The 27,496-nt window shown below is 42.1% G+C and overlaps 1 protein-coding gene across 4 annotated transcripts; it reads right to left on the bottom strand.

The window, feature by feature from the left end:
• Nucleotides 1–116: 116 nt before the first annotated feature.
• stim1a (stromal interaction molecule 1a) lies at nt 117–26,634 on the bottom strand. Of its 4 annotated transcripts, none has more exons than XM_047593568.1 (14): nt 26,415–26,634; nt 25,575–25,707; nt 22,337–22,467; nt 19,731–19,845; nt 16,573–16,684; nt 15,977–16,092; nt 11,579–11,756; nt 5,886–6,063; nt 5,066–5,233; nt 4,762–4,862; nt 4,436–4,665; nt 3,557–3,637; nt 2,616–3,033; nt 117–2,196 (listed from the first exon to the last, which is right to left on the bottom strand). In XM_047593568.1, the coding sequence occupies exons 2-14, from the start codon at nt 25,693–25,695 to the stop codon at nt 1,707–1,709; spliced, it is 2,439 nt and encodes an 812-aa protein (XP_047449524.1). In that variant the 5' UTR covers nt 25,696–25,707; nt 26,415–26,634; the 3' UTR covers nt 117–1,706. The 4 variants fall into 4 exon arrangements, with proteins under 4 accessions (XP_047449524.1, XP_047449526.1, XP_047449525.1 ...); XM_047593570.1 differs by having other exon boundaries at nt 2,970–3,033; nt 26,415–26,631; XM_047593569.1 differs by lacking the exon at nt 3,557–3,637 and having other exon boundaries at nt 26,415–26,633.
• Nucleotides 26,635–27,496: the final 862 nt, after the last annotated feature.

Below are 27,496 nucleotides of genomic sequence, written 5' to 3'. Positions count from 1 at the left end.
ATTTAAGCTGGTTTTGAAACTAAAATATTTTAACGGATACATCCAAACCACCTGGTGTTATGAGGCTGGGGGAGACTTAACAGTGTCTTCTGCAGCATATTTTTTTTTTTTATTTATTATTTGGTTGTTCATTGATCAGGAGCACCCTAAAGTGTACCGGTGTCCTTACTACGTTCAACTACGACTACTGATGCATAGTTCTGTGCTCGAATGAAGCGATCGGCATTTAAACTGGCACAAGGTTCTTCGCTGGAGTAATCTGAGGATACTCTGTAACAAATGTAAACATACTGTACTGATGATACTGTTACAGAAACAATACCCCTGAACATTCAGCATTTAACGTCTGGATAGACAGCACTGTTATACATCACGTGGTTCTGTCTAAAAGGTGTTCAAAGGTTCGATGAACACTCTACAAATACAAAGGCCTCTGACAGAAAATTGTAATTTGGCACTTTCACACGACCCGCCTCCGTGACTCGTGAACAAAACAAAGTGGTTACAACGTGAAAGTTTCTCTTACACATAGCACTTTTTCTTTTTTTTTTTTTGTTTGTTTGTTTGTTTGTCTTGTAACTGTAGCCCTTACCAACACCCAACCCCTGTCACTGTCCACCTAAATAAAATATAATACAACATCACACGAGATAGCAGGAGGCAAAAGTTAAACTCAAACCCTGTTCACCAAAACAGCCTCAACAGGAACAAGGGGGGTCGGATTTAACTTTAAAGAAGCTAATCTTCTTAAATAAATAATAAAAAAAAAAAAAATAAAAACAAGAAACACAGCAGTTTACCTTTCTACAGGTGTCCAAAGCTAGCACCTTATATATTTTAGTCACTGTGGTACCTTCACACTGATACGTTTTGGTATTTAGGATTTTTTGGTAACGTATTTACCAACGATTTAAATTAGACCTACATACAGGTTCGATATTTTAGAATCTTCAAACACTTTCTTAGCTCCTGGTTATGAGGCTAATTCGTTAGTTAAACTGAGCTTCAGCAAAGAGACAGAACACACCCCTCCCACGCACTAAACCCCATTAAAAAGTCTCCAAGCACTAGCTGCTTTTGACATACTCCGCTACAGGTTTAAAGCTATAGAGGAGCTCACGTCTGTTTGAGGATCCCCTGAATGTTTCGTATGCTCTGCGAACAGGACGACAACACAAGACAGAAAAACGAAGAAAAAAATAAAAATAAAGTGGGGGTAGTGGGGGGGAGTGGGAGGAGTGCGCATTCGTTTTTTTGGATCTGTAAGCCAGGTGGTTAGGTAGTCATAAAAAGAAACATCAAGTGTTTAAGCAGGTCAACGACAAGAACCGAGCAAACACTAAGGAGCATTCGAGTATCAGTCAAACAAAAGTGAAGACATGCAAAACTGTTATAGATCGTAGAACGAGAAAGAAAAAACCAAGCGGGAGACATATTTCCCTTTCAGACTGGCACAACTTCCTGCAGAATAAATAATACTTTACATTCCGATATACAAACCTACCCATTTCCCCGACATACTCGACATAGACCGAATGAGCAGAACAGCTGGTTATTCCCACAGTCTCTCAGAGTAGGTGCAACGACAACAAACCGCGCCATCAATTGACCATTAATGAACCCCGAAACTTAAAAAAAATAAAATAAAATAAAACAAAAGGAAACAGAGGAGTACAGTCTTCGATGGCCTGTAGTTCATGGAGCTCTCATTTCCTCTGTTTCTTGAAGATCTTGAAGGTGTGTTTCTTGCGGCTGGCAGTGGAATCTGTCTCTTCTCCCGTCGATCCGCTGTCTTCCTCCAGAGGACTCTTCTTGGAGGACAGCTGCGGGATGCGGCTGCTCACTTTGGCCCCCGCGGCCCCCGTCGGCGACGGCGTGTCGGGCTCGGTGGAGTTGGGGCTGAAGGAGCGGGACGACTCCGACAGGCTGTTGATCTCCCCTATGCTGGGCGACTTCTCCATGCCGTACAGATCCTTCATGAGTATGGGGCTGTCGGAGGCCATCTCCGCCGGGGTGCCCTCGTGAAAGCGGTGCCCCCCGTTGGGCGTGTGAGCGTGCAGCGAGATGACGTCAGAGGACAGGCTTTGCATGAGGGAGGTGGGCTTGATGAGGTGGCCCTTGGAGCTGTAGGCAGAGAGCCGGTCGCCAACTTGGGACAGGGACAGGGAGGAGTCGGAGTCGGAGCGATTTAGGTCCCTGTGGGGAGGGGGGGGAAAAAACTAAAGTCAGAAGAAACGAGGAACAGAAACACTCAAATTGTTTAAAGGACGCTTCGCATGCGTAGGGTTATTCTACACTACTCCTTCAAAGCCACGGGGACAGACTGGACACTGGAACTCCACACGTGTTAGTCGGGCAGGCAAAGAACACCAGGAACACTGGGAGAGGTTGAAAAAGGAGCATCGACGCGGTGAGGGCTCATCGTGTGCAACGCCATGAAAACGAATTAAAAGACAGCATGGTGCAAAAAAAGGGGAAGCACACAGAAGACTTACAGAAGTAGAAATCTGCGTGTTAATGAAAAAAAATTAACAGCAGCAGGAGGTGAGAGAAGAGAAAAAAAAAAAAACACCCACACACATGCCGTGTTTATGGAAAACTGGAGAGACAAGTACCCGTAACTGTCGCTGCCGCGCACTTGGGAGGCGTCTGAAAACGTGAAATCGGGAATGGGGTCCATGGGCTGGAAAGATGCATGAAATATGTGGGAGGAATGAAGCCCTGCACTGCCGCCCACAGAGCTGGGCACGCAGGAGGAGGAAGAGGACAAGGAAGACAAGGAATGAGGGCTCGGGTTGGAAGCGCAGATGATGGACGGGTGAGAGATGGCGGAGGAAAGAGGAGGCAGAGGAAGGCCCTCGAGGTGCCCAAACGACTGGCTGCGAGACTGTCTGAAGGCAGCCCTAGGCCTGGGGAGGTGGGGGGTCCCCTCCCCCTGCTGCCCCGCCAACAGGCAATTGTCTACCAACCTCTGAGAGCCCATAGCCAGCTGCGGGTCAATGTGGCGTTGGCGCAGAGACATCATACTGGGAGCTGTTGGCGAAAAACAGGAGCGTTATTAAAATCAGGAGATCAGACGTGACGAGGCAAACGGGAGATTAGCGGAGAGATAGGCATCAGGTGCTGGGACGCGTTTCTCAGTCTCAATTTAGGAAACGTGCGATAAAATCCCAACACTTGCTGCATCTCTCCTAAATCAAACAAAAAAGACTGACGTCACGTTGTTTAAATTAAAGGATGTGTACAGGAAAAAAAAAAGGGTAAGTCACCGAAAGTCAAAGTGGGAAGAAAGGAGGGGTGCACTGGGCGGTGAGAGGATTTAGAGGAGGGGGAACTAGAGCAAGCAAGCGACTGAATGAAAGTCAGGGGTTTGTTTGATTTATTTATTTGTTTTTAGATGAACGCAGCACGGAGCAGTTCTCTTCCCTTTCAGCTGTGTCCATCCATGGTTAAGATGTATTAATGCTCTGTGTGGGGGTTTTAGGCAAGGGAAGAGGAAGGGATGTCAGATCGAGAGGATTGAGCTAATGGGATGGGGCATAAATAAACGGCCAACCAGGATGTTTCCACACGGGCTGAAAGTCCGAACCAACGGAGCACAGGTCGCTGGCTCGCCGTTCCAACAGTCGGTTGCCGTCTGTAGTTAGGTCAGTGAGACAACAGTGGGAGGCAGAGGCCGGAGAGATGGTGGCGGTGGCGGTGGTGGTGGTGGTGGCGGGAGAGAGGGGAGTGAAATGGGGATTGTAATTAATGTTGATTAAAAGACTCACTCACTAATGCTGCCGATAAGGGATTTTGACGCACAACTTCCGGCTCATTTGTCAAGACCTATATGTTGTGTACACGGCTACAAAACATCATGGGGGTTTCCTCAATCAGATAAACATTTGTGAGGTGTGATGTGTCTGCAGTTAAGAGTTTGATGAGCAGCTTTGTGTGTGTATTTTTGTTGTTGCAGCTGTCTGACCAAAAAGCTGTTAGGACACGACCACTACAAATAGTCTTCACAAAAACATATTCTCTTTAAGAAGTGTATTTTTTTTTTTCTTGACAGTTCAATTTCCAAAGGAAAGTCACAGGAGTCTTCAGTCACGATAATCGGCCGAGAGTCAAGCAGACAACTTATCCAAAATGAGAACAATTAACAAAAAGGCATTCAACTGGAACTGTGTGTAAAAGAACAAAACAGTTTTCTTTTTAATTTACATTATACAAATGTAAAACAACACTCATTCAGTCATATACATGTTAAACCCTCAGTGGCTCCATCACCAGGGAGGCCACAAGGATATATTCTGGTAAATGTAGCATATAAAAAAAGGTCCGAATTCTCATGTGGGCTGATTTTTGGATTTCCCCAGCACGGCCTTGGATTGTTTAGAGACGCGTTTGCTACTCCCCACTGACTGGCCGAGAGATTCAGATGAACTCTTACATTGCAGAGTTCCGGCCACGATATCCTCGTCCAAGTCGTCCATGTCTTCGGACATGAGGCAATGCTGCGGAGTCGCTCGGCCGCCCATGAAGCTGGGGTCGAGGTTGAGTGACTTGGCCAGGGAGGAGAGGCCCGGGTTGGTGACGATGGTGAAGCCTGTGAGGATCTCTATCTGCTGCCAGCGGTGCAGCCTCTCGCGCAGAGCGGCCGTCACCTCACCGAGGGCTTGTCTAAGGAAAAAAAAAGAAAAAAGAGGAGTTAATTATGACTGCACGATGATTATTATTATTATTACTGAAAATCAGCAGCAGTCAAGTCTGACTTACTTTGCTGCCAATATTTTATGGTCAACGTCGTCCAGGGAGGAGCTGTGAGCCACGTGGAAGGTACCAAAGAGGGTGTTCCTCTTTTTCTTTATCTTCTCTGCCTATATAATAAAAATAATAATAATAAAATAATAAAAATGAATCCAAATTAAATTATTTAAATATTGTACCCACACATACATACTCAAGAACGTAAGAAGGTAATAATTGAATTTATTTAGATTAACTGAAACATTCACAAAGATTTCTTCCAGTCTAACTTGAATCTTACGTCATTATAATAAGTATTTATTTATGTGCATACCCCTTCTTTGGCCACTTGGAGCTGCCGTTCAGCATTTTGCTTCTTGATGTTGTAATACTGCACCTCCACCTCATGAGTGAGCTGCAGCCACTTCTGGAGAGAGTCCGGAGGCGACCAGCTGCTCCGCGACTCCAGCTCCTTCTCTGCTTTCTTCAGTGCCATGCGTACCTGCGATAAGTCCCAGACATAAGGGGACAAATCGACACGTTAGACTCTAAAGAACTGGCAACAACCGTCTTTAGATTTTCTCCATTTTTAATAGTAGATTTTAAATATCCCCGCAAACCTTTTCGTACGACTAAGTTGCAAAGTAAAAATTCACATGTTGCTTTAAAAAAAACTTTATCTATAGAGTTCACTGAATATGAAAGCCGTGTATTGTACTAGTTCATCAATGAGTAGGCGTTTCAGAGAAATATACACCTTCCACTTCTTCAAAGTATCTTCTAATTAGGTTTCCTAAACCCTCAAGGGATTTTTTTTTCTATTACAGAAATTTTACCTTTTTCTCTACGCACGAAAGGTCTTTTTACCTTATCAAGTAAATATTTTGTGTACATGCTGAATGCAGAAGCACAAAGATTAGATCTTTCCAATTACACATACTAATGTGTTTCACTCACTTGTGTGGGCTGCGCTTTGCTGTTCCTGCCAAATTACTAATAGAAAAAGTCACCAGTGGGTGTATTTATATTAAAAATAGTGTGAATCTGTTAGACCTAAACATACTGTGCAGTTGCCACCATGGAAATGTATAAAAACCCTCATTTGACTCAGGATTTCTTGTCTTTTCCAAATAAGGTTTCGGGTTTTCTAGTACCTGTTCTAGCTCTTCTTCTGCGTACTTCTGGCGACTCAGTTCATTCTCTGTGCCCTCACGCAGCTCTCTCAATCGTTGGGCCTCCTGCTTGGCTGCATTTATTTCATTCCTCAGCTTCTGCTCCAGGGTCACCTTCTCCACCTCGACTGTGCGGTGCTCCTCCTGGGCAATCTGCAGCCTGGAGAGAGAAGAGTCAGGAACTGAGAATAAGAACAGTTATGTCTCATTTCATTCCGTCTTATAAACAAGACATTAGTGGCGGCCTAGTGGCATTCCCTAAGGGCTGGCGGTAAGTGGAAGCATGTGAGTGCCATGTTTGTGTGGAACCGAGGCATTGCATCAGACGTGTATCACCGGAAATAATAGCTGACATGTAGAAAGCGAAGGACCATGATCAGCTGCTAGGCTAACTAACAACAGCTGTCGGGGTGTAAATTTAGATCAGTACAGTGTGGTACCCAACGCTCCTGTTGTATCCAGAACACATGTTGCTTTGTACATGGAGTATTTTTAGAACGGTCTCATTAAAAAGTCTACTTGACATAAGTGTTAAGACAGATACCTAATCCATGTTAATTGCTTAATTAAGCCTTTAAATCAAATGTGAGATGAGGCATTCAGTTAATAAGGGTCCCACTGTAACAACAAGTCACAGTATTTTCAGATTATTTATTTATTTATTTTTAAACATTTAAGCGCAAAATGTAATACCTCCTTCCGGTCACTAGGGGGCACCACTCTCCCCCAGTCAGGTTGAGCACAATGGCAGGGGGAGCACAGATATGAAAGTTGATCCAGGCCACTAGCTATGGAAAATGTGGCCGGTGGGCAGTCCTGCTAAAGCTTTCGACCCTGACCTCTGCCATTCTCTAGCTAAGATCTGAAAGCGCTGGCAGAGCTACAGTGTCAATGCCAGAAAAACTGTTCCAATGGATCTGCATTGCAGAGCTCACAGGACACAGACGAACGCCGCAGCCAACCCAGACGTAATATGCATCATTACAAATGCATTGATCTCACATGAGCTCACGGCTAGCGAGCGTCTGCATATGGCACACGTTTGTGTCCTTGTCACCGGCACTTTTTCCGGGATGTCTGTACATCACGCCTCAAATCCAAATGTGGGTGAATTAACACTACGGCTGACATTAGCTGAGCGGTCATGCTTAGCACCATCTCCCACCGGCGAGGCGGAGGCTGGGTCAAACGGGCGTTGTAAAAAGGCACCCAGGAAATCCAGCTCTCTTCAAAGCCTCCTCCCACTGTCTCCCAACAGGGAAGCCATGTCTGGGACACGCCACTTGATACCACCACAGGATCTGCTTGAAGGTTTGGAAAGAGAGCAGCTGGCAGTAGGGATCAGGAAGAAAGGCACAGCTACAGACAGAGGACATACCTCTGTGTGTGTGTGCCACTGGCTGAAACCAAAATATACTATAACATAATATCCACCCTCCACCCCCACCACAGTACTTGGTCATCGAGGCTGCAACAGAGTTACAGTAACCTGCTTTAGGCGGCGGACTCGTTTTGATTACGAACACAGAAAGTACTAAAAAAAAAAAACTCAGTGTAATAAACTGACATTTCAACTGACAATATCAGAAACAGACTCTGAACGAGTGGTCTGTCTGCCCTGTCTCTGAACTCTCACACGCCGCAGATTAGATTTGAAATGCAAGTTGCACAACGCTACGGAACTGCAGCAGACGAAGTGCACGGGAACACTGAACAAACAGCCATAATTCAGGGATATGAGCGAATGCAGTTTCTGAAGAACTGCAACAACGCCCCAAGCAACGAACAAGATATTACAAGCAGCTAAGATAAATTTTGGGGACTTGCGCAGCTTACTGAATAATGTCTCTTTTAATATTCGCTAATGGTAGTCTGGTTTGATCTGAAGAGGAAAAGAACGGTACGGGCAATTAGCTTAGAAAGAAAGGTACATCAAAGTCCACTTTAATGTTGGCAGCGGCAGGTGTATAAAGCCACGCGTTGACCTGACAGTCTGTCCTATCACAGGGACAGAGTTTGACCTCGCTGATTCAAGGCCGCTGTAGCAATCAGTGTTACTGTTGGTCAGTATTCAAAAAAAAAAAAAAAAAAAAAGGATTGCTATGACAAAAAACATCCTGTCAGTCGGTGCAACCCGAGTCTTTTCTTTTCAATCCTGTTGTTGTCCATCAAAACATACCATCATATGTTCCAAAGCGGATACAAAACATCATTTCACGGGGGGTAATAAGGGTAGCGTGAGTAAAAATTTGCATGTTCGCAACAGCTCGTCTCTGCCCGGTGGATGTCCCCGAGCATCGAGGCGGCAACGCTGTGCAGTCATGTGGCAACGCCTGTCACTGCTCCTTCCCCGGGCCAGAGAGTAAGTCCTGAGTATATCCTTTGTTTTCTCCAGAGGGAGGGGGGTGAGGGGCGGGAGAGAGAAAAAGTTTTCCATGAGCTATCCTTCACGCTTGTTCACTGGTCAAATTTAACTCGTTAGAACTGTCAAAATGAGCAATTATTTTAAAATATTGTCTTGCGTTTCCTTCTATTTTTAACATCAACACGCTCCCACTGAGCAACAACTCTCACGCTTAATTACTGTTTTGTCATATTTGCCACAGAAAAAAAAAAAAAAAAACCTGGCCTGATTACAATCATCTCCAGCTGCTTTTAATCACAGCAAAATCACATATTTCCAATAAATTAGACCTTAATCCATTTTGCAGCAAAACCACACACACACACACAACGCCAAAATACTTCAAAGATGCAAAAACACGAGCAGAACGTCCCATCACCGTGAGTAATGACAAATTAATAACGTTATCCCAGCCTCTGCCGTCTCCTCTCAAAAGCTCAAAGCTCACCCCGACCTGGGTATGAAATGAAGCGGTGTTCGAGTATCCTTTAAAGGAATAAGAGGACACAGTGCACGCTTTAAGGCACATTCTGAGCATTCCTTGAAGTATTAACAGGACCAAAATAGTTAGGTGTGTGTTATACTGTATGCATTTTGCCTCTATTTGGGGGTGCTTTATTTTAAAAATGCCTCGTTTCACTGTAAACATTAACTCCCCGAAAGCAGCGACGGACGATCACAAAGTTGGCGGCACGAACGTTCATTCAAAAGCTTTTTCCAACAGCTTTGCTCAAAAAACAAGCAAGATTTAGAGGTCACTCCCTTTGACCATTTTTGGGACCGAGTTAATTAAAGACCAAATACAGATCTGTGTTGATTGAAGTCCAAATCCCACAGTGAAGGAATGCAAGTTTCCATAAGGTAAGCAAATGAGTGCCAGGTAACAAATCACCTCAGCGGACGTGTTTAGCTGGGAAGGAACAAACTAAAAATGTCTGAGCTCCACATGGTTTCGCACAGCTTCTTTTCTTCTAGCGGGGAAGTCTTATTTTTGGAGTGTATCTCACCATTGGATCAGAGGTGATGGGTTAGGGGTTAACCCAGTGATGATCAGTGTTTCCCAGCGTTCGTTTCACCGTAAATGCTTTCTTTGAACATATGCATATGTGGCCTTACAGCTGGAGGCTGGATGGTCACGTCTGGGAGATAACCAACCCACGCCCCAACACAGCAGCATTGTTCGTGAGATTAGTCCTTGCCTGCTATTGTTTAGTTAAAAACTGGTCTAACAAATGAAAAACACACTCATGCCGTAATAGTGGCTTTGATCACCACTGTTCAAACAAAGGCTGTAATAAATTAGTCACCAATTATATATTTCCACTTTTTTTTTTTTAGACCTTCCGTACATGGGCGCCAGTAGTTTAATCGTTTATTTGAACTTTACAACATGACCTGTCCCATCTGTGTATATCTATCATATTAGTGTATGAATTTATAGCTCATTCTATCTAAAAATAAATGTTTTTTTTCCCCAAATTTGGTAATGATCAACTAGAGTTCTGTGTGGCCAGGAGGCACCAATGCAACGTGAACGGCGGCAATAGGGGGCAGCTTTGGATCTACCCCAGAAAAGAAGTAGAGAGGCTCACCTGCAACAAAGAGAGGTATCTGCGAAACAGCCCGAGAGGAAAAGTTTAGAAAAAAATCTTTGATGTCGGTCTGACGCATCCTCTCGCCCTGTAGCGTCAGCAATAAAAGGGACCGGTTTGTTTGTTTTGCTGCCGAGTTCAAATTTTAGCAGCGTTTCATGGGAATAGCTGCACTTTCAATGCAGATGTTAAAACTCCCGACCAAAAACTCGATTGCGTAATGTTCAAATAACAGAACCCGCTCGCAAGCTGTGCGGGATTATCGAACGGGCTTAAATATTTTAATGATTAAATATAATTTCAGTACGTATACATTTGTTTAAGCAAATTCATCTAAATGGTTTGTCCAATGAATGACGGAGCAGTCCTTCCAGTTTTTCATTACACAGCAGTTTTTACTTCCCAGTTTAAAAATAACACAATGTTCCTTTGTACACCCAAGTCTGGCAAAGTGAGGCTTGAATGCACAATGACCTAATACTTTGTCATGACGACTGTCGAAATACATTGAAATTTACTATTGTGTGACAGTTGGAGACTAAGTTTGATATCGGTATCTATTCACCGCAGTCTGTATAGCTGTAGCCAATGCAAACAATAATAATTAAGAGCAGAGTTGTTCAAATTTATGCTTCAAGAGCGCTCTCAAACTTCAATTCACCGATGTTAAAATGAACTAAAACTGTAATCACTGCCACAGAGCAGCAATTTTCTGTGGGTTTAGTGGGTAAAACATGTAATTTCTGGGTCAAATGAACACACGGAATGGCATCAAAGCTGCTGGTCTGACTTGACTCACCGTTGCTGTTGGCAACACCGAAGTCCCCCTCACTGGTAGCGCTCCATGACCCAGAAAGGTGAGGAAGGGGAAGGTCTACAACCGATCGCAAGCCTCAACTTGATTTTAAAAGAGGACTTAACCCAACTTGCCCAAAGTCTCCAAAACCCTTAAAGTGTCAACGGGTGCAGCAGCATTAACTTAACCTCAAACATGACCCTTCAGCCACATTTCTAGCGAAGTCACTTAACCCTGCTCGTCATCTAGGCTCCGGTCCTTTAGTTGGAAATGGATAAGATCGACGCTCGCCTAAAACACAAGCCTGTAGAATGAATCATGAACAAGGCTAGAAAAGAATATGACTATGTTCAAACAATCCAACATGACTTCTTTGCACAGTTAAATCCTTGAGTCGTGAATTCCTGCGGGATGTTTCCTTTGCAGAAATAACTACTTCGGGTTACCCTCTAGAATAAATACGCATTAATGAAATGCAACTTTCATTCTGAGGACAAAAGTACAGTGTGGTTAACCGTACTTATGTAACTTTCCACATGATAAAACCATATTAAAGGATTTATACGCTGTTGTTTTATTTGGCATTTAGGTATAATTTTATGTCACTTAATCAGCCGTGTCAGTGACCCTTTTAGTGAATTTATGACACTGACGACCCAATAAAAGAATTAGATATGGAGCGAAATCCAGTCCAATTTGATAGTTTGAAGTCAGTTTTATGGAAATTGCAGTCAAGATAAGAAGACTGTGAGTGCAAATGTTCTCATGGTGAGTCAAAAATGATTGCCACATTTAACCACTAATGTGTTTTTCGGGGGAAATATAAAATTAGTAGTAGAGATTCATTTGCTGCGTGGGTGGTGGTGGTGGGAAAAACCCTCACTTCTGTTGCAGGTCATGCAGACTCTGCTCAGCTCTCTGCAGGCCCTCCAGGTCTTTCATCATCTTCTTCATGTGGTCCTTGGAGTAGCGATTCTGGATGTAGGCAAACCAGCAGCCGCCCATGCCAATGACTATCGACACCACCAGCATGAAGTCCTTCAAGTGGTTATGTCTATTCACTGAGAATAAAAGAGAAAAATATTTAATTTTAGTAGGATAATAATAGTTCTATTAATCAGTAGATGAGTATATAAATAAGGGTATGCATTTTAGCCAGGCAATACACTGTGTATCATAAAAAAAGCTGTCCAACAATTAGCAAGCTTCACTAGAATGTGTAGCCTAGTCATACTACAAGTGGTGCAGAGTGACACAAATAGAAGAAACAGTAGCACGAGTTCAGGTTGCGGTGAGAGAGGCCCAGTGCAAAAGACCACTATAAAGACAGCTTAGCACAGCCTATTTCAGTCTGGAACCAGTGCTAATGTTCATGCAAAGGAAACCAAGCAAGGGCAGCTATAACGTTGTGGTGCACACGAAGTGCTGTGAAGCAAACCTAAGTAGTTCACAGACAAAACAAAAACAACTAGAAAGCAACTATCCCACGTGTAAGAGATTGAGATTCATCTTACAACCAAAGACACAATCTTAATAAAAAAATTAAATCACGCTTGGTTTTAAACAAAGGCCACTTGACAAGTCAGAAGAACAGCGTGCATGCAGCAACCGACACGTAGCCTGAATCTAAGCCTTGCAAGGAACACAACGAGGCAAGTTTTTCTTGCAAAACCTGCGTAGGGTTGTACGGGAGAGGGATGTCAAAAAACCTGACTTCAACTTCCTGGGGTGAGACAAAAGGAAGTTAAATCAGAAAGTGTCAGGGGTTTTTTTTTTCTCTTTAGATGAGATGATAACGATATTCCACCTAAAAAACATGTCTTTTTGAAACTTGTTCCTGTTTCTACTGACGCGTTTAAACTTTCAGCTGGCGCTTCATGATCTTTCAGCGTGGCTGTGGAGATTCCTGTAGACTCGCTTACGAAGTCCAGAACAAACACAGGTTCATCAGAGTCAAAGAACTTGGACCAGTCGTGCCTGTTTTTGTGTCCCAGTAACAAAACAGAACTGCGAAAATCCAGTCGCATGTTGCAAGGCAACTGTAAACCACCAGAGCTAAACCCAAATTACATCACGGTATTTAAACGCACTGTTGGACGTGCTTAAATGAAACACTAAGATGAACTAAAATGATTTCCTAACGCTGCGCTTCTTTTGCTACGTATTTATCTCACAGCTTGTTGTTTTGACATTATTCACAGTCAACAGAACATTCACACCACCAAGACAGCACCGAATGACATTTAATTAGCTACAAAACTGGAAATAACTGGACCCACATGGGCTTGGGTTAATTATTACAACAACTGCTCACTGGGTTAGACTGGATCTTTTGTGAAGTGTGTCTTAAAATGCTGCCGCTCTCCACAGTCTGACCATTAGTGGGACCCCCTGGCTTTGAGAGGCTGTCAAAGCCAGACAGCCCCTGCTAATGTCTTCCTCAGGGCGTGACTCTAACAAAACACATCTACAATGACACATGCCAGACACAGACCACTACACACTGTTCCCCTTTACAGTTTTCTCAACACCACCCCCCCTCAATGCAGATGCCTGCTTTCTACAAAGGTTCATTTAACATTCTATTCTTGCTTCATGAAAGGCTAAATATATCAGCTCCCATAAACAAGCAACCTCACCACTTTTGTTTTTCCATCTCAGCTCCAGTTAGAGTACGACATTAAAGGTTTTGTATATACTCAGATTACAATTATTACACAGAGCTTCAGAAGTTAAGTGGCCGTGCTCGACAGTAACTGAGCTTTAAACAATAAACATGTTTTTTAGCTTAAAGGAATATTTGGCAGTCACTCTGGGAACACGCTCTCCAAAATCAACACAGATGACATGAAAGAATAAAAAAAAAAAAAAGTAAAGTACTGCTGGGAGTGTGAGAGCTGCGAGACACACCCTGTCGATTGTAATGCCTAATGATACAAAAGACTGACAGTGTTGCGAATGCAGATTTGGAGCAGCGATACTGGGGGAGAAAAGGAGCAGGATGCGTATTTATTCGTCTCAGTACGCAGAGCGGCGTGTCTGGAATACAGAGCAGCGTGGTGTAACCCTCAGCTCTCTGTCTGGATCCCTAAAACAGGTGCTACAGGACTATCCTACGCAGCAAAGATGAGGAAGTGACTCGAAAAAAACTAAATCTGACCACAACATATCATAGAAGAGAGAAATGAGGGCAGCAGACAACAGCGGTGAGGATGTTGGTTATGTTGCCAAGCTGTTCTGAGGAACTCAAAACCTCCTGCAGATGTTTTACAGTAAAAAATATTGCAATGCAACACATTAATTATAGCTTTCCTGTAACGTGAGGCGTTCATTATTTATACTTCTCCTGGGATATTAATTAGTACACAAGGCCAAATTTCAGATAACACAACTCTGTGTATTCAGTCTCTGGGCTACGGTGTTAACTTCCATAATAACTGCATGTCTATATATCTCATAACTGTAATTGTAGATTGGACTGTATATTTTCAGTATATTTTTTTTAACTTTACTACCTCATTCTTACACTATTTTTAAGATTCTTTAATTTTTTTTTATCTCATTCTGTTTTTTTTTTTTCCTTGACTCGTATTCTTACGTCTATATCGGATCACAGACATGTTCTCTGTTACCTTGAGACTCTTGGACAAAACAATTTCCCTGTGGGGATCAATAAAGTGATCTTGAATCTTGAATAAAACTGGAATCTTTATTACGAAGGACGGCGAAGTTATAAAACTTAAAAGACGATCTGTTCTGTTCACATGTTTTGTCTCCATCCCTTCACGGTCAGTTACATCCACCGCTACATTTTTCAAAACGTCCACTTTCCCATGCTGTCAAAATATCTTTATTCAAAATTCAATTGTCACTTTTTTCCAATGTTCCCATGGTCTCTCTGAGCCCATCGGTCGCAAGTTCCTGTTCTTTAAATTCACTGCAATCACTATATGTCACAGTGCATTTCTGTCCTGAAAGCTACAACCAAAACATTTATTCTCTCAGGCTTTTGTTCAGTTATTAGATGTAGTTCTCCACTTCCAAATGATCCCACCTTACTGAAATGTTGTGTATAAACAAACCAGTCATTACTGCCACCAGTCATTTGTTTCTAACATGTTAAAACCACTGAATACTTTTAAAATACTTGGTGTACAAATGCTGAACCACTTCTTAAATATGCACTGTCATCCTGATTAAAATGAAGTATTTCTCTCTATTTAGCCATTTTTTAAAATGAATCCTACTATCAGAGCATCCATTGTGGATGCGTTTTTTTTTTTTGTTCACAATAAACGAGCTAAAAGCCCCGTCCGCTTACAAAGAAGTCCCCTCATTGCTCATCACTTAGATGGAAAGTACCAGCTCTTTTTGCCAACTATACTCTGGATTTGATCAGACAGTACTGTCAGAGAGGCTGTCACTTCAACTCGATTAACCAAATACTCCAAGAGCTCTGTCAGTACGGTGGTGGCAGGAACCAAAGTTGTGGACGGTGTTTATTAATGTTTGGTGAACTCTATGTTTGCATCGTGTAGACTACAGGTCAGAAGTTTGGAAGCAACTTCAAGTTCCTGTTCACAATGCCTTTCTTAAACAAACAGCTGTGAGTTACGTGTATTTTGGGATGTATTTACTGCATGATCAGACTTTGCTTTTATTGATATGAACTATTTTCAATCTTTGCAAAAGAAAAGAAGGGCTTAGCTTCAGCGTCGAGAAGAAAAAAAAACTAATCACGGTTTGTATTATTCACTTTAACTCTTTGGCTTTTGAGAGTTTGCACACAAAAAGAAAAACTCAAATACCTGATAATTATAGTAAAAATTACTTGGATAAGTTACTCTTTATATAATAAGCATGTTTATTTTCATGCAAAGTATACCAATGAAACTATGTATAAATCTGATGTTGCCTCCAAACTTTGAGCCTGTAGTGTGAATTAATTTTATCAGACGCTCCTACTGGTTGTATTTTCAATCACTTCACCTCAAAGTGGAAATTAATTCAACTTGGTACCAGCTACACAAGGGCTTGTCATCTCTAGGAAGTAATCGCCTCTTTTTGCCAAACTGCTGCTACTCACTTCCACCCTTAAATCAGAGTTAATCTGTACAGGAACTTACATCACATCTAGTGCACAGATTATCATTATCATAATAAAATGGTAGTAAGAGAAAAAGAAGGGAAGTATGTCAGTGTTACAAAAGAGGAAATGAATCATCAACTCATTGACAAAAAAAAAAAGAGTATAAATGAATAAAGGAATAAAGTTACATACTCAGGGGGGGTCCGAACAGCACTGTGTCCAAAGATTTGAGCTGCAACTTCTGAACGTGGCTGCGATCCAAAATCTTGAGGATAGAGAGTGTCAGAGTGGTGTTCTTCACAGCCAACCTGAGAGAGAACAGACACATATTCATTTTTCAGGAAGTAGAAGGAAAGAAAAGAAGAAAGAGTAATGGGTGTAATCCATTCTGGACCCTGTGTAAAGTGATCCATTAACAAATCTAAACTCAAATCACGATTACGACAGATTCATGGTTTTTAGGAACACCAGCGGCGATTCACTTAATTGTAGGCAAATAAAGAAATTGGCAGGTCATCAAGTCAACTGCGTGTTGGCATTATTCCCTGACCTGACTCTGTGTGTGTGTGTGTGTGTGTGTGTGTGTGTGTGTGTGTGTGTGTGTGTGTGTGTGTGTGTGCATGTGTGTGTGTGTGTGGGTTAATGCTTCCGGGATCCAAAAAAAAAAAGTGTTCCCAGTCATACATATAAAACAGGAACTTCTTTTTGTCATCACACACCCACTCTTTTTTTTTTCTTTTTTCTTTTTGCATATTTAGTGCAGTTACAAAAGTCATGCTGTTCCTTACCGGGGCATGGCACTTCCACTGAAATTCATCTTGCGAAATGCATCTTCATACTGAGGCAGTTCCACATAAGTGATGAGCCACTCCACCATTTCATCCACTGTCCAATTATAGACTGAGGGGCAAAAAATAAAAACCAGAACAATCAGTGACTTTCCTTATAAATTCATCTTTTACTTGCATATAGATGAAGGTACATGGCACCAATATGTCACACAGTGCAGCCAGAAAAGAGCAGCAATATGGCATGGTTATGTTTGAGGGTATAATTACTACTACTACTACTAATAATAATAATAATAATAATAAGGGATGGCTCAATACTACTTTTTCGCATCTGATACCGATACTGCAGCCTTGAGCATCAGCCGATACCGATCCGTTTATTTTTGTCACTCTAAAACTTGTTAATAATCCGTGGATCTAATTTGCAACAGTACAACAGCTATTCTGGTCCCCAAAAGAAACGAGGGAGGAAAATATGTGACCACAGCTGAAGTTATGCTATGACTTCATTAACACTTAAAGCTCCCATAGCTTTTAACAGCATTTGGAAAAATTGCACCAGTTGCACCATTCCAATGTTTGAAATAAAGGTGCAACTTGGTGGAAATTTTTTAAATTAAATTAAATAATTTCAGTGCATAAATGGAAAAGTCACATTATACCTCAATGACATTGCAAAGCTGCAATAAATAATTTTATGAGTTAACATAAAATGATAGCATCTCCACTAGAATAATGTAAGTAGAAGTTACACATGGCTTTTTAAGAAAAAAACTCTAGGCTACTTCTAGACTTCTACACCTGATTTTCTGCACCAAAACAAAAACAGAACAACCCCTTGAGACACTCATTTTGCAAACGTTGCACTCAGACTTTTCTCCTCAGTTAGTGTAAAGTTAAGGCTGGACGATTAAGCGAATTTTGATCGTGATTTCGATTTTGGCTTGTCACGATCACAAAAACACTGCAATCGAAGAAAAGCGATTAATGTGCCGCGCGGCGTGTTTGCATATTCCTGCACCGTAAAAGCACCGCGAACGCACCTCTGTCGCATGCAGCTGCAGCAAGCGTGTGACGCGTGTGGATCAACTGTGGAACGAGCGATTGACAACATGGCAGAAAGCCAGCCTGAGCCTTTAGTTAAAAGAAAGGTATAGAATAATGTGTCTTAACAGTGATGCTAAGCACTCAGGTGAGAAAGCAGTGTATCTTGCAGTTATCTAAGCTGAGAGCCATCTGACCTACATCTAACTTATCTTGACTTTAACTTGCTCAAGGACAAAACAAAGTGAAAAAAAAAGAAAAAAAAAAAACGCCCTTAAGAATTTAGTTTAGGATTGCTTCAATAAAAAGCAGGTAAAACATCAAGAAACTCTTGACGTCTAAACCCAGTCAGTTATTACAAATAAATCTGCAAATAAGAAGCAGCAAACGTTGCAATTACCAAATACCACCCGTCCCCTAAAGCTCCTACCTATGCGGTTAACAACTTCAAATAACGGGTGAGTTGGCAGTAACCTCATAGACGTTGTTTGCCAAAAGATGTGTCACTGTTCACACTGATCTGCGCTGTGTATACAGGCAAAGCGCATTATATGAGCATGTGAGAGATCAGAGAGTGGACATGGGTCTTCTGAAGATGTCCTATGGTGTCAGGCAACAGGATGTTGTTAGTGGGGGCCTTTGGGTCCTATGGGTTGGGGGGAGGTGGGGCTCTGTGGATCATCCCACAGATATTTGATCAGTTTGGGATCTAGGGAATTTGGAGGCCAAGGTCAACACATTGTGCTGTTTTTCATGTTTTTAGTTGTTCTTAAAGAATTTGTGTGTGTGTCTGCTAGGGATGGCTGCCAAGGAGTGTCATTGGGGTGAGAGTGTCTGGTCTGCTCTGGTCTAGGGGGGTGGTGGTACATGTCTAAGTAACATCCACACAAATGCCTGGTCCAAAGGTTTCCCAGCAGAATATTGAATTGCCACAAGATGCTCCCCTGCCCCTCCATCTTCTTGTGACTGTCTCTGGACTGGAGTGCTGTATATCTGTCTCCAAGCTACTTCTGCTGACTTGGTCTCATCGACCTGTCCACTCTTCATGGCCTAGAGTTACCCACTCCTACCTGGATGAACAATCCTGGATGAATTCCCCTCTGCCCATGATTCCTCTTATACTCTCAAACGGCCACTAAGATCATCAGTTATGATGCTCTCTCTATCTTCTCTGTTTCTACCGGGCTGACCTTAAACACATATATGGCATATATGGGCGCATATATACATATATATATATATATATATATGAGCTGGGTTCTGCTCAAAGTTTTCTTCCTGTCTGTGGTCATAATGTTGTGGCTGATCAGTGTATCATAACATGCAATGACTTGACTATTGTAATAACTGGGAAAGGCATGTGTGCTCCCAAGCATCTGGCAGACAGTCAAAAGTGTGGGATGTCTGTGTTCATGTGTCGCTCTTTTGACCAAGAAAAAACAAAAAAAAAAAAAACAGCTTCTTGGCTCAAAACCTCCAGAGCTTTTTTAGAAACTGCATTGCAGCATAAGGCAGTGCTACGAGCAGAGGAAAGGGGGTATGAAAGCAGCCAGAGGAAAGGGTGTGAAGAGACATGAGTGCCGAATACAGTAGGGCTCCCATGAAAAGTGCTCTCAGTAAGTACATAAGTACACGATAGCCGAGGCGAGCCGATAGCCAGAAGGAAGTTAGACTGGATGTGAATTTGGTGCTGACAGATTCAACGATGCCCAGTCTGCCACTGGCTGAAGCTGATAAGAAGGCCGCACTTCTTGTGACATCCAATCTACACAACTCTGTTGTGGCGTGAGTAAGAAGGTCAAGCATGTGTAAGATAAGAGAAACACTTTCAGAGAAGACAGAAAATAAATAAACTCTCATTTTTAAATCATCTCTTACAAACATATCCCCAAAGCTGTCAGTCAAATAAACTTTTTTGTGTGTGTGTGTGTGTTACAAAAAAGAAAGTTATTAGCAATATTTACAGACAGTATCAGTAGAAGGTATCAGTGTGGAACATATTGTGCAGAACAAGTTTTACAGTCCACAATGAAGATGTCTAAACACAAGATAGATTTAAAAGAAGAGCCTTGAAGGAAAAAAGAAAAGCAGCATCTTGAAAGCAGTCGTACCTTCAGAGCCCCTCCAGGCGTTCCACAAGTCCTCCACACTGATGAACTGGTCATCCCCGTGGAAGGTGTTATGCTTGGCCTTAGGGTCATGGTAGTTCAGATCTTCTCTCAGGAACTGTGGCGTAAAACAAAAGCAGGAGTGACAAATGTTAATACAAGTTGCATTTCTAACACGACACACATTCTCAGCACACAGACACAACGCAGACAGTCTGTCAGGGTGGATACAATGCATGAACAGCTGGAGGACAAAGGCCGCATTTTCTAATAGTATTGAGGTTAAAGTTTATTGAGGGCACCGTGACCTGTTTCATTACTGTGGTCTTTATGACCCTCATAAAACACGCAAATGCATCTCTTGTTTAGCTTATGTGTGTATTTACTGTGAGTGGAAGTCACATAAAACTACGAGAAATATCTCAACCATTAATGAGGAGAAAAAGTTTTCCTACGTAGATCTTCAACCTGGGGGATTGCAAAATCTTTGGTTGATTGGTAATTTTTTCTATATATTTTGTTTAACACACAATTTCCCCACCAAATTTAATTTTCTTTAAATATACATTAACATGAATCCAACACATTTCAGTAAAGGGATACATGGAGGCAGAAGACGTTATCTTTCGTTCAGCGCTACAGGAGCTGTCTCAATAGCGCACCGTTTCACAGCATGCTAGCTGAGACCTGTCAATCAAAGCCTCCTGTGGACAGCAGGCCCCGCCCCTATCGCTGCTGAGCCAATCACAAGGCTGCATATTACACGCCAACTTTCCCCACAATTGGGGAAATCCCAGACGCAAGCCGCAACGTTAGCAGAACAGAAGCTAACAGTGCATCTGAATAGCTTAATATTAAAAATGATAATAATAATAATGTATATTTATAAAGAGCACTAGGCCCAGTTTAATGTAGAACATATATAGTAGGTGGAGGGCCCCTACTTCATCTCTCCATCAGTTTAGGGGAAAACATTGAAGACCCCTGTTTTGCTATTTAATGACGTGGAATGGCACACAACTTCCTCTTCACTCGTGTTAATACTTATCCTGTGTTACAACACGTGTACTGTACAGGTCCAAAAGAGCGTTGAATAAGGTCAGCTGGACTTGTAGAACTTCTTGAAGACGTTTCGTTTCGTTTTTAATAGGAATAAACTCTGTGGGTAACACCCACCCGAAACTTGCTCGACGTGGGTGCTACCCACAGAGTTTATTCCTTTTTAAACCTCAATTTCCCACTAGTTTATAAGAACTGAAGAAGCTGCTCGGATGAGTGGGGAAACGTCTTCAAGAAATCCTACAAGTCCAGCTGACCTTATTCAAGGCTTTTTTGGATTCCCATGACCTGGATGACTGAGAACCTTCACAGACATACTGTACAAGTCAACATTAGCTCAAAGACCAACTGTGCTGTTAATAAAAAATAAAAAAAAACCACAAGAGTTGAGTAATTTCATAAACCCATAAGGATAACAGAAAAGAAAACAGAAGTCGCCAGTATACTTTACTCATATAGAAACTGCATCGTTTCTACAGAAAGCAGTGTTGTCCAGTAAACTGTACCAAAATCTGAAATAACTGTGGACTCCACTCGCCCCCATTCCTATCGTACTTGTCACCTGCTGGCCGATGGAACCACACAATTGATTGCCCACTATATATGTAGGCTAACTTGCTCATCGGGTTTGTTTAAAAAAAAAAAAAAAAAAAACAAAGACACAAAACATCTACCACTCCCACAAACGTGCGAGTCATGCAACATGGGTGAAAGACGGTATTAAGTCATGATGCTGTTCCTTCTTGATGTCTTTATGTGGGAGAGCTTCACTGAGATCGTCTGCACTGCAGGCGAAAATATATTCACTGATAAATTAGGAGGACCTGAGTAATGGGTCCAAGGCCCAAAGCCTACTCTCAAAAGCCAGACGCACACTTTGATCATGGCCGTAAAGAAATCAACTCTCCTCATTATTTAATCACTGGGCCGTAACAAGAAACAGGAGCGCCGTCTTGAAGTACTCTTGACCACCTTGAGCATATATTTCTCTGCTCCAGATGAGTGCTTGATGTACTACACTTGATTCTTCGCCGTAGGGGTAATTACATGCCAAGTGTCTCTTCTAAAAGCAGAGGGTGCTGCTGTGATGACGCCTCTATGAAGCCTCGATTACATGTCACGGACAGAACCCAAGGGAAACAAGGCTCCGGGGGAAGCGTCCTCAAGGTCACAGCTTGCAGTTTAGACTAGAGCTCAGGATGTAAGCTAAACGTCTGTGAGGAAGCAGCGATGGCTGAGAAGCAACAGACTCAACTTCTGATGGACGTTAAACAGATGTGAATGAGCATAAATGATAACAGTTTATACAGCGGTTCCAATATAATTCGGTAAATTGAAGAAAAAAAGTCGGATGTATTACAAATCAGTCAATGTCCGCAACGTGCATTCCTGCTAAAACCTAACTTTGGTTAATTATTTGCCAAAAAGAGCAGTTTCAGGTCATTACATGGCTATGATTAACTTGCCGCCTTAGCAGTACATCCTGTGACAAGTCAGATGACAGAGGTTTACAATAATGATGCCCGGTGTCTTTTCAGACCGGTACTTACGCCATCTGTCTCCAATACGTCCACGTTGCCGTTTGCGTCATCATCCATGCGCTTATGGATGCTGCGGATGGCCTCGAAGTTGAGAATGGAGTTCTCATCCTGGCATAGTGCGTCATCGATGCGACAAAAATCTGGTGGATGAACAGAGTCATATCAAGAAGGTGATAATGGGAGTGTTGTTGGTCAATATTAAATTGAAAAAGTGACATTAAAAAAAAACATTTATGAGCATGAGTCTTACTATCTCCACGTGAAAAAAAAAATATTATAAAACATTCTTCTCAGATGTCACATTTTCAAAATCTTTGAATGCCTTGAATTTCACTTTCTTTGTCATCGTGAGTCTCCACACCACCAACCTGAACAAGTCCTGGGAAACCAAAGAGGTCTTTGGTTTTTAATCTTTTGTGCTTTTGGCACAAACCCCAGAGAAGTCTCCTATTTAACTGACCTCTCTAAACCACTGTCTCTTTGTAAGATAACTGAACTGCAAAATTCCTTGGCTGCTGAGAAAGGCCTGTTTACATAAGGCCTTCCACTCGATGCTGGGATGTTACCAAGAAGCCAGATATTGTCTAACCATCTCTGTCAGATCTGTATCCATTAGACTGTGTGGCCATAACAAGCCATGGCATGAATCAGTCTTTATTAATCCCCATTCATTTGGATCAAGAAAAATTGTACGGAACTTTCAAAGTGTGTGGCTCCAATATTATTTATCAGAATTGTGTTTCCGTTTGTGGTGTGCTCACTCCGTTCCCTCTACTTCCTGAGGGATTACTAATTGTCTGACATGGATCAAAGATAAAGAAGCCACTCCCCTGAAGAGGAAATCACTTTTGGTATACAATCCCAGAGTTACAACGTGCATGACTGCCTACCTGTGACATCAGTAGGTTTAGGTGTGTATTGTAAATTAAAGCAGTGTGGGTGATGTGATTTCACAAGAGCGGAACTCCTGAAAGCATCTGATTAAGATTAATTCAATTTCTTTTTCCCGTACATTTTATTTAGACTGTGTTCTGTGGTTCTGTGACCTTAAAATTAGTTTAATCTCTGAGATGCATTTTCACAGTTAAATAGAGTTTATTGTCATTGTGCATCTCAGCACACAATCAAATCTCCCTTCCAGTGCAACAACACCTCTAGAATGTATAAACAGAGTAAGAATAAAATGACTAAACCAAAGTGTGACAGTGGTGTTGCATATGTATAATATGTTGCACTTGGACTGTAATTGAAATATTACACTAGGTTTAGTGCAATAATGTATAATATATTGCATTTGTAACAGAGAGCTCAGAGCCACTGCACCAGTGCACGCTGCCATCTTGGATAAAATGGGTTATAGGAGAAGGAGATGGCAAACACAGTATATTTCATTGAGTACTTCACGGCAATACAGCCACAAAACAAAAAGAGGAAGGTGATGTTATAAGTTAAAGGAAAGGCTTTGCTTGCCAACATCAAATAACAGCTGAAACTTCCTAACAACAACAATGTGATCGGAAGCAACTGTACAATACAGTGTTAGCTAAACACTTGTAATGTTATCATAGAAAATGCAGGATTCTGAGAAGAATGAGTTCCCAGGAAGCTACTGATGTTCATGTTACAACATCCTTCCATGGAGGTATTGTAGAAGTAAGCAAAACTAACTCCACTTCCTCTTTTATAAATGATCCACATTGGTCAACACGTGCCGCTCGATCCTCCATCGCTGTCACCCAAATACTTGCGTTAAATAAACTCCAGGCATTCTGTTTGCAATGTGTTAGAATCTACGGCGTAATGCCCCCTCACACTGATCAACCCACCCTACTAAGCTTTGCTTTCTTTACTCCTTGAACTTCATGTTTTGACAAGTAGGCTTAACGGCCACAGAGAGACAAAACAGAGTAAAACGCGTCACAGATTAATCTTTGAAACTGCTTCTGCGTCACACCATGAAAGTGTATGCCTGAAAACATTTTTTCACTTGGCAACAAAAAAATAGAAACGCCAAACCAGAAGCAGGAAGGCGGGACGCACTAAGTGAACTTCCGCATTGTGAAAAGTTCAATTTTGAGACACACACACACACACAGTCTTTCAGCATTAGAAACCTGCAAAGCCACATACCACAAAGGCAATTACCGTCTCCCACATTCAGACTCTCTGTTAAGCAAAGAATGACAGTTAACCTAGTGAAAAGTCTGCCACCTGCAATACTCTCAGAAACCCCACCTGGCCCCCTTTCTCATTTGGCTTGCAAACCTCCAGGGACACAAGATAAGATATTTACATACCAGTCAGCCTGCCTTATTTAAGAGTTCAAGTTACGCAAGCCATTCTTTCTGTGCGTGTGTGTGTCAGCATGCAGATGAAGTATAAACTCTACAACTTTGCCACCTCATGACTGCAGCGGGTTCAATCGCTATCGCCATTCAGAATGTACATTGCGCTTCGAAAATCTCTGCCATATCAAGAGTCTCACGATCTGTGGCTTGCTGAGACTGCTGCTCACAAACACGTTTCAAAAATGTTTGACCAGTATTTTCAATAGTGTGCAATTTGGACAGCGGTAATTGTGAATAATTTCAAACTGACTAATTAAATAGGCACATGAGAGCAACAGATAATGGACACAAACTACCACACTAGTGCCACACAAAATAAGTGTCATAGCATGCCCAAAATGATTCACAAGCTTGACAGAAAGAACTGTTATGGTAACTCATCCAAAATCACTTCAAAGGTTGTAACAATTGCCAAACAGATCCAGGGGCCCAATGGAAAAAAAAAAATGGATAGTTCCATAACCAGCTGGCAAAGTTCACTCAACATGTCTGTGCTTGAAATAAAAGCAATAAAATTAAAAATAATTCAGACTAGTCAGTGCAGCTGTATGCCATCCCCACACACGCAGGTTAAGAACCTCTGAAGCACAAGTCCAAGAAGCAAGTGACTAAATATTAGCGTTATTAATTATACACAATGTAATGTTTCGCACTAGGAGGTTTGATCTGAGTTGGAGGACAGGGCATAATGGAGAATGCCAGCTGGACTATTCTCAGCCTGGCCACATTTAGTGCCTGCACAATCACAAAGATGTGGCATGGACAGTAATACTCTAAGTGACAATCTACAATGTGTGTGTGTGTCTGTGTGTGTCTGTGTGTCAGCTCAGCTTAAGGGGTGGATGGAAACAGAGTTTTGTAAATGGTACAGCAGATTAATGTTGCCACCGATTACTCACCTGGGATCCCATTGTCAGCAGTCTGACTATCCGGTGTGGGTGAACTTGGCTTTTCGGTCAAACTTTCCCCAAAAAGACACAGACAGAATATCCACAAGGTCACGAATTTGTGGAGCTCCATGGCTGGTGTATGCTGGAAAGAAGACAGGCAAATAAATAAATAAATAAATAAATAAAGCTCCATGATGAACACTACTTTTCAGTGTTGCTGCCCAAGTTAACCAACTAAGCAACGTCCACTATTAAAACTAAAATGACTGCTTTGTGTGTCAGGAAATTTATGACATTTTTCCCGAATTGAGTAAATAACATTAGAGTTTCAAAGAGGGCCAGGAACACGGTTAGTTATATAAAGATCACTCGTCATACCTGCCTCTTCTTCCTCAACAGTGGTTAGCCGACTAGTACAACCTGCTTTTAGCTAAGAGACACCTTGCTTTATATGTTTAATAGCGCCCTAGGCTTTTTCTGCAATGTTTTGGCAAACAACCAGGGCGAAAATTAACAACATTATGAAAAGTAAAAGCTGTCTGCGTCCCGTGGTTTGGGTGTGTGTCAAGCCTCGGCTAACTAGCCGGCTAACTAACTAGCTGCACATTTTCGGCTAACTGGGAATTTAAGTGGAATATCAAACAAAAGGTGAATAAAAGAAAACGGCTAAAAAAATATCGCTATGACGCCGCCACGTTTTTACTTTAATTCGGTGACGACTTGCTGCTTTCGCTTTTTGACAACCGCACACATTAGCCGCAGCTGACGTTTAGCTCACTGTAGTTTTAGCCAGGCTACGTTAAAATGTTGCTCTCGGGACACTGCACCGTGGTGGAAAAACATAGTTACCTGTCATGTATCGAAGGCAGCAGATGTGTAGTTTCAGCTCCGTGTTAACATTGCAGCAGACGCCTGGTCCCGCGGAGTTGAAAGCGCCGTGATCTCCGCCTCCTGTGGGTGAAGACTCGGTTTTCTCTTCCTTCCTTTCCGAAGAGGAGACTGAAGCGAAAAAGCCGCAGAATGTGGACACACAGCCCGTGTGGTCTTTCTCTACAGCGCCGAGGAGCGGCTGGTCACCGGCGAACGTCGCCCCCTACCGTCTGGAGTACGTACTGGACGTCAGCTCAAACACGTTTAAACAAATGGACAAACTGAGCCATCTAGCGGTGGACTTGAAGTACTGCAAGTCCCTGTATTTAGATGGATGAGAAAGATAGAGGGCGACAGTGGACAGGTGTGGTGGTTAGCACTTTTGCCCCAAAACAAAAAGGTCCGGGTTTGAATCCCACTTTCTGTGTGGAGTTTGCATGCTCTCCCTGTGTCTGCATGGGTTCTAGTGTTCCCGTCCCCCTGTCCCCCCAGAGGATAAGTGGCTACGGAAGATGAGAAGAGATGAGGTAGATAGATAAAGCTTTATTGTCTACCCCAGATGGCGACAGAAATTCCTCTGTGACAGGGCTCAGCAGGCACATACGTACACTTCATCCATCTATTACTTCGCATATTAAACACGTAATAAAAAACACGCATACAAAACCAGCACCAGGCTGCAGAGCTTATTTGATATTGTTCAGAGTGGTTATGGCGGAGGGAACAAAATAATTTACTGTAGATCTAGTTCTTGTAGGCCAGCGGTACTTTATAGCACCTGCCTGAGCAGCTGTACAGTTCATTTATGTTTTATGTGAATTAACAGTTTTCTACATTTTTAATTTTTTTTTGTCCTGGCCAAAAAAGTTTAACTTCTTATTAGATATTTTAACTTAAGGCATTCAAATGCTACAGAGCCATTGTTAATATTTCAGTATAACGGTGAGCACCTTTAATGGCTTTGTATTATGAACATATAGTCTGATCACATTGTTGGCCATAATCTAAAAAAAAAAAAAAAAAAAAAAAAACAATTAGCATCTTTTTGTTTTGTTTGACAC

This window comes from Mugil cephalus, chromosome 9 (assembly GCF_022458985.1).
Source record: "Mugil cephalus isolate CIBA_MC_2020 chromosome 9, CIBA_Mcephalus_1.1, whole genome shotgun sequence".
Taxonomy (NCBI): domain Eukaryota; kingdom Metazoa; phylum Chordata; class Actinopteri; order Mugiliformes; family Mugilidae; genus Mugil; species Mugil cephalus.
Note: the sequence above shows the minus strand (reverse complement) of the source record. Positions and strands in the feature narration are given on the sequence as shown.